The sequence below is a fragment of the Grampus griseus genome (genome assembly GCF_964374135.1).
Source record: "Grampus griseus genome assembly, chromosome: 9".
NCBI classification, from domain to species: domain Eukaryota; kingdom Metazoa; phylum Chordata; class Mammalia; order Artiodactyla; family Delphinidae; genus Grampus; species Grampus griseus.
Window position 1 is genome coordinate 8,700,508 of NC_139003.1, and position 17,713 is coordinate 8,718,220.

General features: G+C 34.6%; 1 protein-coding gene across 1 annotated transcript in view; it reads right to left on the reverse strand.

Moving 5' to 3' along the window:
- CNTNAP2 (contactin associated protein 2) overlaps positions 1-17,713 on the reverse strand; it is a gene marked incomplete at both ends in the record, with an annotated part of 2,009,686 nt that overhangs the window by 1,105,734 nt on the left and 886,239 nt on the right. The window contains 3 exons of the mRNA XM_082661728.1: positions 4,771-5,035; positions 8,718-8,861; positions 14,227-14,411. Coding sequence (XP_082517854.1) covers positions 4,771-5,035; positions 8,718-8,861; positions 14,227-14,411 — 594 coding nt within the window. The remainder of the gene's footprint in view (positions 1-4,770; positions 5,036-8,717; positions 8,862-14,226; positions 14,412-17,713) is intronic.

Sequence of the window (17,713 nt, forward strand, 5' to 3'; positions counted from 1 at the left end):
AGCACGGTGATTATAGTTAACAATACTGCATAGTATACTTAAATACAAAATAAAATAAGAGAGAGATCTTAAGTGTCCTCACCACACACACAAAAGATAACTATGTGAGGTGATACATGTATTAATTAACTTGTTTGTGGTAATCCTGTCACAATGTACATGTATATTAAAACATCACATTGTACATCTTTTAAAAAGCCACACTGTACAACCTAAATATATACAGTTTTAATTTGTCAATCACACCTCAATAAAGCTAGAAACAATTTAGGTGTACAAAATCATCTCTAGGTCCACCTTTGCCAGGGTAGTAGATATGAAAGTTAAAATGAAAATTATTCTCAGAGTGAACAGATGTTATCCATTTGACCCTTTCAGCATTTTTTTTTCTTTTTAGCACTTATTCCTAGTTAAAGGTAATGCATAAATATATATTCACCAGTCAGTGACCTCTGTTCTAAATAGAAATAAATGTAGTGGAATGTTTTATGAAAGTTGATGTTGCAACTTGGAAAATATTTTCACAGAGAGATAACCCACTCTGCAAATTCAAGGTTACTCAGAGTTTGACTAATTTTTACAAGTCATAGTCAATAACTAATGAGACTTAAAAATTAATCACAACTTAGAGGGAAAAAATGCGAGAGGGTGAATAATATATTGAATAGTCTCTAACTTATCGAATTTATTTTGAATTCATCACCAAAGAACAATATTTTCCAAGATGACTTTTCAACCAAATAACTTACCTTCATCCTGGACTACAGAACTTATTATTTAGAAGTAGCACACACGTGTGTGTGTGTGTGAACAACAACATGTTATTAGTGTTTTATTCTTCTAGATTTTCGTTATCTCCTACATTTTTGCAACCAAGCTATTTCAAAAAAGAAGTAAAATAGGACTTTCATTCTTCAGTGCTCATGCTGTTGATAAGAATAGGGTAGATATAGTTTTCAGTGTATAAGACTTTCACCTCCAAGGTAAAGGAAATTGAAGATGACTCAAAGAGATGGAAAGATATCCCATGCTCTTGGACTGGAAGAATATTGTTAAAATGGCCAAACTACCCAAAGCAATCCACAGATATAATGTGATCCCTATCAAATTAACCATGACATTTTTTTCACAAAACTAGAACAATAATCCTAAAATTTATTCGGAAACACAAAAGACCCAGAATTGCCAAAGCAATCCTGAGGGAAAAGAAAAAAGCTGGGGGCATAATCCTTCCAGACTTCAGACAATACTACAAAGCTAAAGTAATCAACACAGCATGGTATTGGCATAAAAACAGATATATAGATCAATGAAATAAACCCAAACACCTACAGTCAATTAATCTTTGACATCGGAGGCAAGAATATACAATGGAGAAAAGACAGTCTCTTCAGCAAGTGGTGTTGGGAAATCTGGACAGCTGCATGTAAATCAATGAAGTTAACTACTTCCTCCCACCATACACAAAAATAAACTCAAAATGGCTTAAAGACTTAAATATAAGACAAGACACCATAAAACTCCAAGAAGAGAGCATAGGCAAAACATTCTCTGACATAAATCATAGCGATATTTTCTTAGATCAGTCTCCCAAGCCAAAAGAAATAAAAGCAAAAATAAACAAATGGGACCTAATCAAACTTATCAGCTTTTGCACAGCAAAGGAAACCATAAACAAAATGAAAAGACAACCTAGGGACTGGGAGAAAATAACTGCAAATGATGCAACCAACAAGGGCTTAGTTTCCAAAATATACAAACAGCTCATACAACTCAATATCAAAAAAACAACCCAATCTAAAAATGGGCAGAAGACCTAAATAGACATTTTTCCAAAGAATACATATAGAGGGCCAATAGGCACATGAAAAGATGCTCAACATTTCTAATTATTAGAGAAATGCAAATCAAAACAACACCAGTCAGAATGGCCATCATCAAAAAGTCTGCAAACAATGAATGCTGGAGAGGGTGTGGAGAAAATGGAACCCTTCTACACTGTTGGTGGAAATGTAAATTGGTACAGCTACTATGGAAAAGAGTCTTGGAGGTTCCTTAAAAAACTAAAATTTGAAGTACGATATGATCCAGCAATCCCACTTCTGGGCATTTATCTGGAAAAGACAAAAACTCTAATTCCAAAAGATACATGCACCCCAATGTTCATTGCAGCACTATTTACAATAGCTAAGGCATGGAAGCAACCTAAGTGTCCATTGACAGATGAATGGATAAAGAAGATGTGGTACATATATAAAATGGAATGTTACTCATTCATAAAAAAGAATGAAATGATGCCATTTGCAGTAACATGGATGAACCTAGAGATGATCATACTAAGTGAAGTAAGTCAGAGAAAAGACAAATATCATATGATATCACTTATATGTGGAATCTAAAAAATAATACAAATGAACTTATTTACCAAACAGAAATAGACTCACAGACATAGAAAATAAAATTATGGTTACCAAAAGGGAAAGGGAGGGGAGGGATAAATTAGGAGTATGGGATTAACAGACACACAATACTACACATAAAATAGTTAAACAGTAAGGATTAACTGTATAGCACAGGGAACTATATCCAATATCTTGTAACAACCTATAATGGGAAAATAATCTAAAAAAGAATCTATATTTGAATCACTTTCTTGTACACCTGAAGCTAACACAGTATTGTAAATCAACTATACTTCAACAGTAAATGAATAGGGTATATATAATACAGAATGATTTCCCTTTGTTAAACCAAATATTAGTGTGCTCCATGTATGGGAAAAAATGAAAATCTTTGAAACATAAATATTTTCTTTGGACTATATAAGAGTGAGACTATATAAAATTTTGGGTTTCACATCTGTTCTCCTTAATTTGCACAGATTCTTAGCTAAATTGTCAAAAACATCCGAAGTCTACTTTTATCATATTTAAGCAAATCTATTAAGGTAAATTAGTTATTGCATATTGGATTCCTTTGTTCTTTTATATTTTAATAAACACAGTTTAAAACAGATGAGAGTATCTTGGAGTCCTAAATTAGACCAAATTAAATTAGTAAATGTCTATTAATCACTATGTTTAAGATTCTATTCTTTTAATTATAATGGTTCCTGTTATGTGGAAAACCACCAAGAGGTTGGGTTTGCTCAGTGAATGCCAGAAGGGAGGCCTTCATCCTTATATTTTTATGTGTTTAAGCATTAGAAATGAATCATTAAACATAACAGAATCTAATGGGGAATTTCTCAGATGTGGTCAATATTTGTATGTGTATTTGTTTTACGTGTTATTCTGGTCTCTCCAGATAATTTCTATTTGTTCTAAATCTCTCTGGGTGGATTTATACTGGGAAGTAGTGCTAGAATATGGTGATCAATCATTTTGACTCTGGACATTCAGGGAGAAAGCAAAACTAACAACATAAGAAAGAAAAAGTAAACATCTAGGTATTTCACTATAGCTTTTGATTTCTGTAATTCAGAGACATCTGCGACATAATGGTTCCTGTCTTCCTTGAGTCCTTTTCAGTAAGAGTCCACAAAGCCAGGCCATACAGAAGCACACAGCCTACTGTATGAAAAGATACCTATCCTTGAGCAGGAGATATTCTGTGTTCAAGGAGCCACAGTGCTGAATTCAAACATTCCTGGAGCACCTCTTACATTACAGGTGCTGCTGTATATGTGGGGCATGGCCTCTGCCTTCAAGGAGCTGATAGCATAGAAGAGAAATGAGATGGACCAAATCATACAACATGTTAGCAACTGTGTCATGTGTGTGCATATGGTGTCACGAGTGAATACGGAATATTTAGAAATCAGAGTCCAGAGTCACACAGTTGAGCCTTCTGTTATGAACTTCCTCTCTTAGTATTTGGTACATCTGCAAGGGGCTCAGGAAACATTCTTTCTCCTTCTGTCTTCCATTTCTAAATAGTTCTTTACTTAAAATAAGTACTTACTTAAAACACCTATTGCAAGAAACATCTAGAGAACTTTGGTGATTTTTAAAAATTATTTATCAGTCCCATATCATACATTATTCTCTTTGTTTATGACATCTCACTTTGCAATCTCAGTTTTCTTTGCACCATCATAATCAAGGAATATTCCAAGGTCGCCAAGTTTGTTCAAATAACAACAATATTACCTAAGTCTCAGTTTATCATACCACTACCATGTCAAGTTTAAAAATTACTCTGCTTAGCCAGGCCAGTCTGCCCTCAGTCGATACATATCTCCTGTCATTCCTGTTTGTACTCACCCCCCTTTTTTTCCTGACACGTTATACAAATTTAGCAAGATCACTTTGAGCTTTTGATTCAAGCAGAATATACCTTTAAAGTCATAATTAAATCAATAGTCTTATTACTAATAGTAAAAGGTATTTGAATGCCCATAAAGTCAAAAGATAAACTACTCTTTCTTATGTTAATCAAATAAACATTCTTTGTTTTTAAACATATAACATTAACTTAGAGGAGTATCCACTGCTCTATTCAAAATGAACTAGCATTTGCAAAAAAAAAAATGGAAGATTTCAGTCCTCTGAGACAGTCTCAACCAACTTTCCTCCTTGCCCACCCTCACCATCTCAGCGAGGTTCTGTTTCCCTCATTCAATCCGCACTCAGCGCAGCTAAGAGAGTACCTCCAAAGTCTGATTCCAAACATAATCATGAGCATGTGACACCAACACAGCAACAACAGAACTTAAGCTGTGGAAATCACGATAGTTTCAGGAGCGAACACTGAATAGATTTCACTGACCTGAGGAAATATCTATCTGGCTCATCTTGGTCTGCGTGATGTTGATGTGAACGCTGACTTTGCTGTCAGTGAGGTCAATCTCCACGTTGCCCAAATTATCCGCAAAATGACTGAAAAGCAGGAGACCATTGGGGTTCCAAGTCCTGAACTGGAAGCTAACCGAAAACAGGTCTTGATGAAGCCGTCCAGGCACCTCCAGGTAACTGGTAGCGTTGAAAAAGACAGGTACCGTGTAGGGCTCCACGCATGCGAAACTCAAATTTCCCTGGAAAACAGAAGGGCATGCTTTAAGGAAAGTGTAGAATAAAATAAGCATCCATGGAAGACAGTAGACAAAGCGACAGTTTTACAAATTTCAAAGCAGAACTTGAGCCTGTGTGAAATTCTCACGTGCAGCAGTGTGACACGGATGCAGCAGTTGGATACCTCGGCATGTCCTTCCTGCTATAGCTAACAGGGTACGGCAGTTGGCTACCAAGTTGAGGGATTCGTACAAGCACCATCCAGCATGGAATTGAGAGACTGACAGCCGGATGTGATGGGCTGACTATGGAATGGATGTGTCCCTGTGTGGTGGGCTTGGGTGTGGACCACTGGACCTTCTGAAGACAGCAAGGAGCTGCTTTTCCCTCCCCCACAACTGATGCTGCATCAGCCAGGGAGGGAATGCCTTTGTCCTCTTCTGGATGGCCTTGGTCAAATGTTTGTTAACATATAAATCTGGTTTCAGTGGGAACTATGATCATTCGGTTGCTATTTATTAAACTATTATGGGGCAAATGCTCTTGGGTTTTATCTCAATACCTAATATATATGAATTAATATTAACTATTTAGCATCAACATGATTGTGATTATCTCAGATTATTTTGTTATTCAACTCAAAAATCTCATTTAAATTCCCATGAAGGACTTCCCTGGTGGTGCAGTGGTTAAGAATCCGCCTGCCAGTGCAGGAGAGACGGGTTCGAGCCCTGGTCTGGGAAGATCCCACATGCTGTGGAGCAACTAAGCCCGTGCACCACAACTACTGAGCCTGCGCTCTAGAGCCTGTGAGCCACAACTACTGAGCCTGTGTGCCACAGCTACTAAAGCCCGTGCGCCTACAGCCTGTGCTCCGCAACAAGAGAAGCCACTGCAATGAGAAGCCCACGCACTGCAATGCAGAGTAGCCCCCGCTCGCCGCAACTAGAGAAAAGCCTGTGTGCAGCAACAAAGACCCAACGCAGCCAAAAATAAAATAAATTTATAAAATAAATAAATTCCCATGAAGTGTGCATATATAACACATTAATGTTTGTGGAAACAGTGACATGAATGTACAAAAGGAAAAGAAAACTTGCAGTAATTAAAACTTCCTCCTTCCCCTTCACACCCCCTCTATTTGGTACAAGGAAATTTGATTTATTATTCAAATACATTGAGTTTTATATTCTAGTATCTAAGTACCTTCCTTTTAAAGATATGAAAATCTACATATTCTTCCATCTTTTTTTTTTTCTTTCGGTACGCGGGCCTCTCACTGCTGTGGCCCCTCCTGTCGTGGAGCACAGGCTCCGGACACGCAGGCTCAGCGGCCATGGCTCACGGGCCCAGCCGCTCGGCGGCATGTGGGATCTTCTCGGACTGGGGCATGAACCCGCGTCCCCTGCATCGGCAGACAGATTTTCAACCACTGCGCCACCAGGGAAGCCCTTTCCATCTTTTTTTGAACCCACCATATCTTGAGGAATATGATTTGGAGACGTTTTCACTTCATTTTTTGTTTGTTTGTTTAACAACACCGCATATTTGTCCCTAGATGCATAGCTCTTCCACTTTAGTACATTAAGCTAGGCTGTCTCTCTGAATTAATATTCAAATTAAATTTGTGCTGTGACTTCACAGATGATTATTTTTAAATGCTTACTTTTCCCGATGAAAAGAACTGGTTGTGCATAATAACGGAGATGTCATAAATGACTGCATGCCTGTGCTGTGGGGATTGTCTCCCCGCAAGGTTAAAGGTATTTTCTGAGTAATGGTGCTGACTCTGGATCCACCGTATACTGAGGAAATGGGTGTGTATATGGAGAGGGGCGCAGGATGAGTGCTGAGTCAATTCCACTGAACTATCAGCACCTGACATCTTTGAAAGCAAATTTCCTACGTAAATATTTGCCTTTGTAGAGCTGCTTGCAAATGTCCGGCTTGCCTCTATACTGCCTAAACTTTCAATACATAGGTATATTTTTGTTTAAAAGCCTTTTTTATGTTTGCTCATTCTATTTTAACAAACATAATTATAGATAATTCATGCTTTTCTAAATGTCTTTGTTATTCAAGTTAAAATAGCATTTATAAGCACAATATATATTTTGTGGTTAAAGCTGGTTTGGGAATGAGTCCCCCGGAGTGCAATTCTCTGTAGTGTGGGTACCTAATTAATACATATGAGGACCAACTGAGAGGTGTGGGCAGAAATAACACTTTACTTCTTAAAGGTATAAATAATGGAAAAGGTATTATGATGATTTGGACTCTGTACCCTTCTATCTTAAGTAACAATTTCTGAGGAAACAAAAGGACTCTGATGCCATTTTATCCAAAACTTAAAATAGCCTATGTATAAATACTGCTCTAGCTAAGAAATAACACAGCATGGAAAGAGACCATGACCTCAGGGGTCGGATACTGTGCATCCACAATCTATGTTTATTGGAAAGTTATTTTTCCAGTTTAAATCTCAGTTTTCATCTACAAAATGTTTATGACAGTATCTCCCTTGTAGTATTGTTCTTAGATTACCATAAATGTAACAGGTCTTGTACAGTGCCTTTTGCCTGTACATGGAGCTATTATTATTTTTCTCTACAGTCAATATATCTTATGAGAAAATTTCACCAAAGTTCAATTTTTAACTATTAGTATAAATTCATCATTATTTTTAAGAAAGATAATTAGTAAAGAAAAATTTTGCATTTAATTATTATTTTATAGTTTCTTATATCCAACCTGAACTCTTGGTTATTCATTCAGCATTTCCATTTGTCCAGTAATTTTATGAAAACCCTAGACTCAAGTTTGGGTTAACAAGACCGGAGTCTTTTAGAGCATAGCACAAATACTCATTATATTATCCACTCCTGCTGGCTCCCAAATATATGGACCTCTGGATTCCCAGGCTCTTCTCAATTACATTTTGGGATTAAAGAAACTCCTGCTCTTGCAGAGCCATAAGGAACTCACATACCAGATTTTTAAGTTGATATCTTGTAGTGATCCTATATGGTGTCGTAGGAACGCAAGTGTGCTAGCATGTTCTTTGATTTCTACTCTCCTTCTTGAAATAGTTCAACCTGGAAACACTCACACCAGAGTCAGAGAAGACCACTGTGAGCTTCTGGGTCACAGATTTCACTATCCAATCTAATCAATCTTTATTTAATTGCATAATATTTGGTATGTTTAGCTTGGACAAGAAGTTTATTTCTTTACATATTTGAGTGAATTAACTTTGGAAACATGGAAGTAAATATAATAAAGTTCCTGGTTTTAAAACTTTTAAAATATTGAATTACGTCATCATCAAGAAATGCAGAGCTATATACGATGTGACATTTGGAAACACGAGGCTGCCGATATAAGGGCTGCTGAAAGGCTGCGATGAGGTATGCCTGTTCCTCTGCCATGGGGAATCCAGAAACACTGGGGCTGAAATTCTGGGCCCCATCTGAATCAAACTTATTGTCTTTTTCTGGTTCATTTAACTCAAACACTGGTATCTATTCTCAGAGTAAATTCAATATCTCCATATCTTCAGGTAACTCTAAAGTTAGTTTTATATGGTTGAACTCACCACAAGCCTGACGATAAATGCTATGATGCTGTTGTTTATTAACAGTCCAGACACAATAAAATTTCTTTGATTTTTCTATGAACCAATATTTTGGGGGTGAAAAACCTTACCACATTTGAGGGTTCTAGTTTCTTCCTTCTTGCGAGATCAGTTATGTTGATGCCATTGTAGTTAATGTTTTCCATGCAGCCTTTGAAATTCTTTCTACTGCTGGAACTTGGCTTACCGGAGAAAGGTATGCCTCCAAAGGTTATCTTTGAAAAAAAAAAGACGAAATGTCAACATTCATACTGTATTCAACTTAAAAAAAAAAAAAATTTACAATAAATTAGACAAAACTACTATTAGATCCAAGGTCAGTTATCTTTACCTCGACCAATATATACAGACATTTTTTTCTGCCTCCAAAGTCTGTTGCATATTAAATTATGTTGTTATTGAAGTATATGCTAATTGTCATTAATTCTGAAAATTAGACTGTAACTTGAACAAGAAAATAGCAACAACCCCTAGCATTTTAATACACAGAAGACAGTTTATCAATTTTCCTGGGACTGTTTTAAAAGATTGTACACAGCAAATATCTTTCATTAAGTAATATTAAGAACACATTTTTATGCTTATCATTCAAAGATATACTATCAATAAATGCTTCTAGCCATTATGAAATAACCAGCATTAATATATTAAGTTTATAAAACTTCAGCCAAAAGCAAGGAAAATTGTATTCAGCCTATTTAGACATTATAGTCTAATGACCATTAGAGTAAAAAATTCATTGGTCTTATTTGAATGCAGAAAATAGTTCCAAAAGTCTAATTGCAACATTGATTAGGAACATCTTCAGATTTGGGGGCCATGATTTGAGAAGTACAGGTTTAAAGATATTATAGGTCTCCTAGGTCCTAAGGAATAAGGTCAATGCTCCTTGCTGTGATTCTTAAGCAATCATTGCCTATAAAAAGAGAGTATATCTTTTTCTACATATTTTTGATCCAATTATAGTACTAAATATCAATTTCATATAATACAAAATTATACTTAATTATGTATTGCCAATGACATTTACTGCTAACAAAGAATTAGTAGTGAATGAATCTATTAATCATAGCTGTAATATCAAGATATATAAACCAGATATATTTCTCTTAATTATTATTAAATTACCAATTTTTCTTACAAAGTTTTGAAAATGAAAGACATATTTCAATGTCAAGACTTCATATTTTATATATAAAGCAGAGATCTTTGGGTTTTAGAAGACACAAATTATGCTTCTGTTATTTATGTTTTGGCATTTTATTTTTACTTTTAAAAAAATTTAAATTTTTAAAATTATTTTTTAACCATTTTTAAATTTTTAATGTACAATGTTGTTAGTTTCAGGTGTATAGCAAAGTGATTTAGTTATACACATATATATATTCTTTCTCAGATTCTTTTTCATTATTGGTTATTACAAGATATAGAATATAGTTCCCTGTGCTCTACAGTAGGTCCTTGTTGTTTATCTATTTTATATATAGTAGTGTGTATATGCATTTTAAACGCTTAACTGGTTTTAGGGACAAAGCACAAATTAATGATGGTTTATGAGACAGTATAAAAAACCAAAAAACCTCACTTAAAATAAAATTAAATGTATTAATACCGGTTAGCTGTATATATATCATTTACCTTAGATTTTAAACATGGGAAGAAAAGAGAAAAACTAAGAATACATAAAAAATAGTAAGGAAACTACAAAATGAATAATAGAGTATTCTAAAATAGATTAGGAAAATATTTTCAAGTGGCATTGAACTGAACTTATTAGGTGCTATATACATGTAATTAATAACAAAGGTAAGAATTAATGATACTTTAATGGAGTGTTGTATTTCCCATCTAAAATTCATTTTATCAATTTTGTCAATTTCTGCTCCAGTAATAAAATCTTCCAGCCTTAATGACATGCAGCATCACATTTTGAATAATATTACTAAATGCTATTTAAAAGTATTGTTTTATTCCTTCTCTGTGTGCGTAGTTTCTTTACGGGGGGACTCTCATTTTCCTTCCAGATGATGATTCACACACTCCTTACGGTTTTTCTGTTTTCAACAACCTTTGGCTCATGTCCTACCTTATAGAAGGTACCCTGGTGAAGCGTCACAGGCTCAATTTACCAGATTCCTTACAATTAAGAGACATGGGTTCAAATCCCAATTCCTAATGTAACTCATCATTTGCTATTAGGTGCTCACTACTTGTTTCTTGTTATGTATTCTCATCAATAAAAGGAAACACGTTGTGATATTGTAATCATTCTCATGGTAAAAAGAAAACTGTTGCAGTTGTTAGATTAATAATCTGATATTGCTATGACTCACACAATTGCCTTATGAATGGCGCTGCCATTCAATGACAATGTTGACTCTAAAAAAGAATTGCACTGACCTTTTTTTTGTTAGCTATCAAGAGTTTCCAAAGGGTGGCAGAGACTGCTAGATACCTCTGAGTATCCTTTCTCTCACCTTCTTTAAGAAAAAACCATTGCTTTTCAGCTAGGCACAGGCTCCCCAGACAATACATGGCATTTACCAACCTCTTTGAACAAGTTTTGGTCTCATGAGATTTAAGTGGAAGGGTTGTGTGTGACTCCAAGAACTATAATTAAAGGGATGGGGGGGCACAGTCTTCTTCACTCCCTTCCTTTGCACTGTCTGGAATACAAAATGGAACGTGAGTGACGATCTTGGAGTGATTTGCAGAGGGGATGGAGTAGCAGCAGGATAAAAGTAGACTGTGGTCTTGATGACCATGATGCTGCCATTTGAGCCCAGGGCTACCTGCCTGTAGGCTCCTTTTATGTGAAAGGAATAAACATGTATCTGTTATGTTCAGTCTTATTAATTATAACTGATATATGTGGTGATTTCTATTACTTCCTGTTGTCTCCTCACATAACCCTATGAGCAATGTGCTATTATATTCACTTTATAGAAAGGGAATGTGATTTCACCACTGTCACACAACCAGTTAGGGGCAAAAAGGGATTCAAACCCAGGACTATGGCTCCAATTTGAGCTCATGCTGTTGATTCTCTACAAAATCTCAACCGGTTTCTAAAATCCTAGCCCAGTTCTACAGTGGGCAAGGGGGAGGCACTCTTCTACTTTCCAAGCAGAGCTGTATGGCAAAGGCAAGGGCATAACATCCAAAGTGGGTGTATCTTGGCATTTGGATAAAGAAGGGAGAGAAGCCAGGACAAACACCAGTCTGCTGTCCTGCCCTGCGTTGTCACTGGCTGGAGGAGGAAGAATGAAGTGAACTGCCTCTGTACACCCTTGCACGCTTCTCAGGTCACCACGTAGCTGCAGCTTGACTGCAATGGTGACTTGCTCACTTTTAACAGGCTACAGAGAGGTCAGTGAAGTGAACGGCTAAGGCTTCTCCCCCCCAGACATGCCCAAATTGAGTTATGTCAAAGGAGCAAACTTGTCTTCTATTGCTTCTTTTATGATGTATCAATATATCCCCGGGAATGAGGCTAGGCAGCAGTGTGCTGCATCCTGCCAATACTGGCTCATGAGAACTGATTGTTGGAGTCATTGTTAAAAATTAAATTATATAAGCTTTAAATTCAATACATTAAACAAAAAATTAATAACTACTCAGAACTCATGTCTACATTTTCCTATCGTGTATGCTCTTGAGGTTATTTATGTTTATTTTGTCTACAGGATGGAAATATTGAATAATGGTGTAGTATAATAAATATTTTTGGTCTTTGTTCCCAGTTCCTGGCACAGAGCTCCTAAAATCCTTGCAATTTCCTGAGTAACAGGTGTGTCTTTTGTTAGTCATAATGAGCCCTTTCGTGCAAGGAGATGTGTGCAAAAACACTGAGAGACCGATTCTACTATAGTCCCTAATTTTCTTTAAACAAATAAGCCAAGAGAATCTCTTTATATTCAGGTAAACATGTTGAGATATAAAGGTAGGCCCAACCATTTTCATTGCAGCTTTTGCCAATAACTGCAGGATCTGAGGAAAGTAATCAGGTAGTAGCTCTACAAAGAGAAATATGTTGAGTCTCTCCTGATTCTTTCTAGTAAATTAAAATTTTTTTCCTGTGTCTCTCTAACAAATATGTCTCAGGCATTTTAGTCTACAGGTGAGGTTCTCAAACATGGTATTCTATCTAGAGGGGCTTCGAAGTGTCGATGAAACTGCTGACCCCATAGAAAGCATTGTGTGTGCATGAATATTCATAGATTTCATCAAAAACTCAAAGGGTCTATAACCCCAAATTTTTAATTCTGTTTTTGAAAATTGGAATTGTGTTTGCCCATTACTAATGTTCCAGGATTTCTCACCTCTTCTATGATACTTCAAAGTTTATGAATGGAGAATGAATAATTCATCTTTAAATTCTCTCCTACAGTAGGAGATAAGCCACATAAGTCAAGATTCATATTAATTTACAGAAGATAGAAATTTTAGGGATTTTCACATTCTTTCCCTTTCAACCATCATTTTTACTTTAAAGAGATATTTGGAGGAGTAATTATTTCCTGATAACCTTAGATTTATTTTAATGTTAATAAGGTCTCTATATCAAAGTTTATATGGCATATTCTATTCTAAATTTCTATTTAGAAACATATATAATGTATTTATATTACAGAAAATTTAGAAACTATTTAAACATATAAAGAAAATAACATAGTTGTAAATCCTGACTTTTTCACTTACTATGTTATGGTAAAGCACATTCTATGTTCTGAAAGATTTATGTACGGATATCAGTAACATACATATATGTATATGTATACATCTGCAATTTCAAAACTGGGGGCCAAGGCACATGGAGGTGGCACAGCAAACTCATAGGGGTGCCCCAGTGATGAACACCTTCTTACAGAACTTTTATCCCTATTTATGATTAACATTTTTGATGGACATTTTAAGGTTGAACTGTTCTCCAAATAATTAAAAAACTTGATACGCCTACCAGTATATTATGAGAATATATATTTTTTATGGCAACAATATGATCATTGATTATTTTTTCATCTTTGATCATTTGGAAGGTAAAGAAATATTTTTATTTATGGACAATCTCTTTAAAATATTCTGTATTCTTATTTCTTTTATGACAACGATATCTGAGAAAACAGAACTTGTCAATGACTTAACATATACCAGAACTCAGGATTTCTTATTCAATATTTTGTAACAAATATTAGACAATCCTATGTACATAATATACTGTACATCATCAAGAACAGGTGATTTATAATTAACTACCAAAGAAAAGATTACAACTTAAATTTATTGTGGTTTCGTTAAATGGCCGTGATAACATGATAAATGGTCCTTCTCTTTAAATATATCAGTATGTTATTTTGGTACCAAGTTTTTAAACATGTTTTAAGAACTCATTATGAATAATTTAGAAATAAATAAAACGACATATTAACAAATTAGGTTGTCAAGTTGTAAGTTAAGTTTTCTTTGGAGGATAAAATGAAAATGGTATAGGAAGGTATATGATTAACAATAATACAACAAGACAGTAGGAAACTGAGGCAGCCACTTGATGCATTACAACTTACACATCCTCAAATTTACCTCATAGTCCAAATCCAGGTAGTCGAACTCCCCATTGGTGCGGAAGTGCTGTGTGCTTCTGTCCAGGGTGAGGTTGATGCTCCGGCCCTGGCGCTCAATGACCACAGAGTGCCAGTGGTGATCATCCAGCAGACTTCCTGTCCTCACGGACGTGTGGCCATATATGGGGCCAAGCTGGTTGCTTCCTGAGTGGAAAAGAAACAAGGCAAAGCCATCACAACTCTACGTCGAAGTAGACCTTTCATCTACAACACCAAGGGCTGACGTTTCTCTAAAGCTCTGTCTATTGAAGTTAACACGGGAAAACCAACATGTAACTGCACTTAAAAACAGTTGTATGTTCAAACCACATAAAAGCTATTAAAGATGGAAAAGTCTGCTCCCTTAAAAAACATGAGCTTTTTTTTTTTTTTTTCCAATTACTGTGCCATGAATTCTGCTAAATTTGGTAGATTCTTTATAAAGTCACTGCCCCATGGGCTCTGGGGCCAGAGCGCCTGGATTCTGATGCTGGTTCCACCATTGGCTTGTTCCATGATCCTGGCCAAGGTGACAGTTCTCTAGGCCTCTCTTTCCTCACATGTAAAAAGGGAAGAATAATAGTACCTGCTTTACAAGGTTGCTGTAAGGATTAAATTAATTAGTACAAGCAAAGAACTTACACACTTCCTGACATATAGTGAACATTCATTAAATGTTACCTGTTAATTTTTTTATTATTATTGTTGTTGTTATTATTTTTGGTCAAGAAAACACGGCATGACAATTTTCAGTTTTTTTTTTTTTTGATTCCAAAAGCCATAATCAGTATAATATTTAACGTCATGGAAAGTTTACCCAAGTTATACGTTAAAATAAAAAACTGCAAAATTATATATGCAGCATTAATCCAGTTTTGAAATAAGATCTCCATAGCAACAAGACTATAAATAAGAGTGGACGGTTGTGAGAATCTGAAATGTTTACTAAAGTCATCTCTGGATGCTGTTTACATATTTTTTACCATTTTTTATTTTGTCTAATCAAGCATTGCTTTTGATGGTCAGGCAAAGCTAAATGCTATAAAAATACAATACTGCTTCAGAATAAAGAGCATAATAGAAATCAGAGAAACACACAATTGACTGAAGAATTAAATTATTTTCATTTTTTCACATTTAGGATGCTAATATGCCTATACCTGACATTTTCTATGGATTTCCTAGATGAAATTTCTTTCCTTTTGGTGATGAAATCAAATGTTGCCCTGTGATTGTGATTATGATTATGTATGTACATTGGTGGTGGGACAGGGAGAAAGAAAAGAAAGAATAAATTTAAGTGAAAGACTACATTCAGTTTCATTACTTTAAATATTTAGACTAGAAGGCTAAGCAGCAACTCACGTGCCTGATATTTAGGTAACAGCATTAAAGAGTGACAGCGGATATTTGAGTGGATGTGTTTCCATCGCTGTCATAAATTCTAGTCAATAAAACTCTACACAAACTGCTTTCCAATAATGACATGGTAATGGTCTTTTTAGTGAGGCCATATGATCAGTTCTTGTTTCAGAACAGTAATGTCACACTCTTATAAGCCCCAGCGGCTTTTAAAGGCTATTCTGTACATTTCACTTTTTTTAAAAAAACAGGAGAAAGGTTTGAAAAAATAAACGTCTTTGGATATGATCCAATTGCTCTGAGTGTGTGTGTGTGTGTGCATGTGCGTGTGTGTGTGTTAGCGTGTGTGTTTTTAAAAAGCACTTATTTTTGGTTTTCTGGTTTCTCTTCCCCCATCCCTCTTTCTTAGCTTCTACTGAACCTTTTTTTCAAAAACTATTTAGGGATATGTTTCTCCCAGGTAATGCATGAATACATGTTTAATATTACAAATAGAGAATATTATAAAGAATTAATATGTAAAACATTAATCACTCATTTCCATCACTAAAGATAGCATGGTCTATTTCCTTCCAGACATTTTTCATTTACATACATTTAATTATATATACATATAATTATATAATACATATAATTCATACACATAATATAAAATATTGGTATATTATATTTTCCTACGGTTCTCATTTAGTGCTGTACCGTATTCCCCAAATTATTCACAGACATTTTAAACACATACCCACCTATTTCTATATGTTAAGCTTTATTTCTTTCAATTTTTGTTATTGTAATGAATATTGCAAAGTACATCCTTAGACTTAAATCCTAAAGTTATTTCTTATTATTTCTTTATATAAAGAATTTAAAATATCTGAAGATACATTATCAAGTTGTTTTCTTGAAATATTTTCAGGAACAGTACAAAGAATCCTTTTTGTCACATAACTCACCAACACAGATACTATCATTTTTTAAATTTATTTACTTGAAAAAATTGGAATCTTGTTATTTTATTGTACATTTCTTTTATAGATAGTTTGAGCATTTGGTGTTTATAGATTATTTATAATGTTTCTTCTACAAGTTTTCCTTATATTTTTTGGCAACATTTTCCTCCTAAAGTCTTGGTATTATTACAGAGTGGAATGAATTTTTATTCATGAATGACATTAAAATTCTATATTTGACATTTGCATTTTCCCAGGTTTTGGCAGGCATTTTCATTTTATGATTTTCTAATATAAAAATTAAAATATTTCTGTGTAATTATATAATCAGCATTTTTGGATAATTTTCTTCTTTGTTATAGAAATTATTATTTCTATCAGAGATTTTGAATGTGAAAAGTTTTATAATAAAAGATAAATCTTTGTAGACACTATAGCAAGTATTATCAACCAAAAAAACTAACTGAAGTTTTAATTTTTAGTATAATTTTGATTTTCAAAGTAATAAAAGTTAATATAAGGGACACAAGCCATATTTAAGAATGTTGGAACAACCATAGTGATAAGGAAAGTAAATAGGCAGGATCTCTTTTTGTGTTCTAATTTTTAGTTTTATAGCTTTCCATTGGGATGCATTTAACATGTGAATTTTAAAAGATTATAAAAGGATTCTATAAAGATTATAAAGTCTTTTATATCTTTATAGACTATAAAATCTTTATAGAATTCTAAAGTCACTGCAGCATAAAAAATACAGAATATATGATGCCCTTCAAACAACTCTTGCATAAATCCCGAAATTTTTAGGCAAGCAAGAGGAGGATAAATGTACTGTTGATTTGCATGAATTGTAACTTTGAATGTCAGTATCTGTGTTGTGGATCTTCCCTTTAACTTTAAGTAAACCTGAGCTACATTATCAACAACCAAACATGTATTAGGATTGTCCACTTAAAAACAACAACAAAAGCCCAAAACAAAATAATAACTCCTTCTTTGAGTTTCATCTCATTCTCCAGTAAACAAATCATTTCTGATTCCTTCATTTCTAGTTGATAATATTTAAAATATTCATTCCCACACCTTTCATCTTTTCTTAACTGATGACAATAAAACTACTGTCCTTTCTATTCCACTGAGAATAAATCAACAGTAACC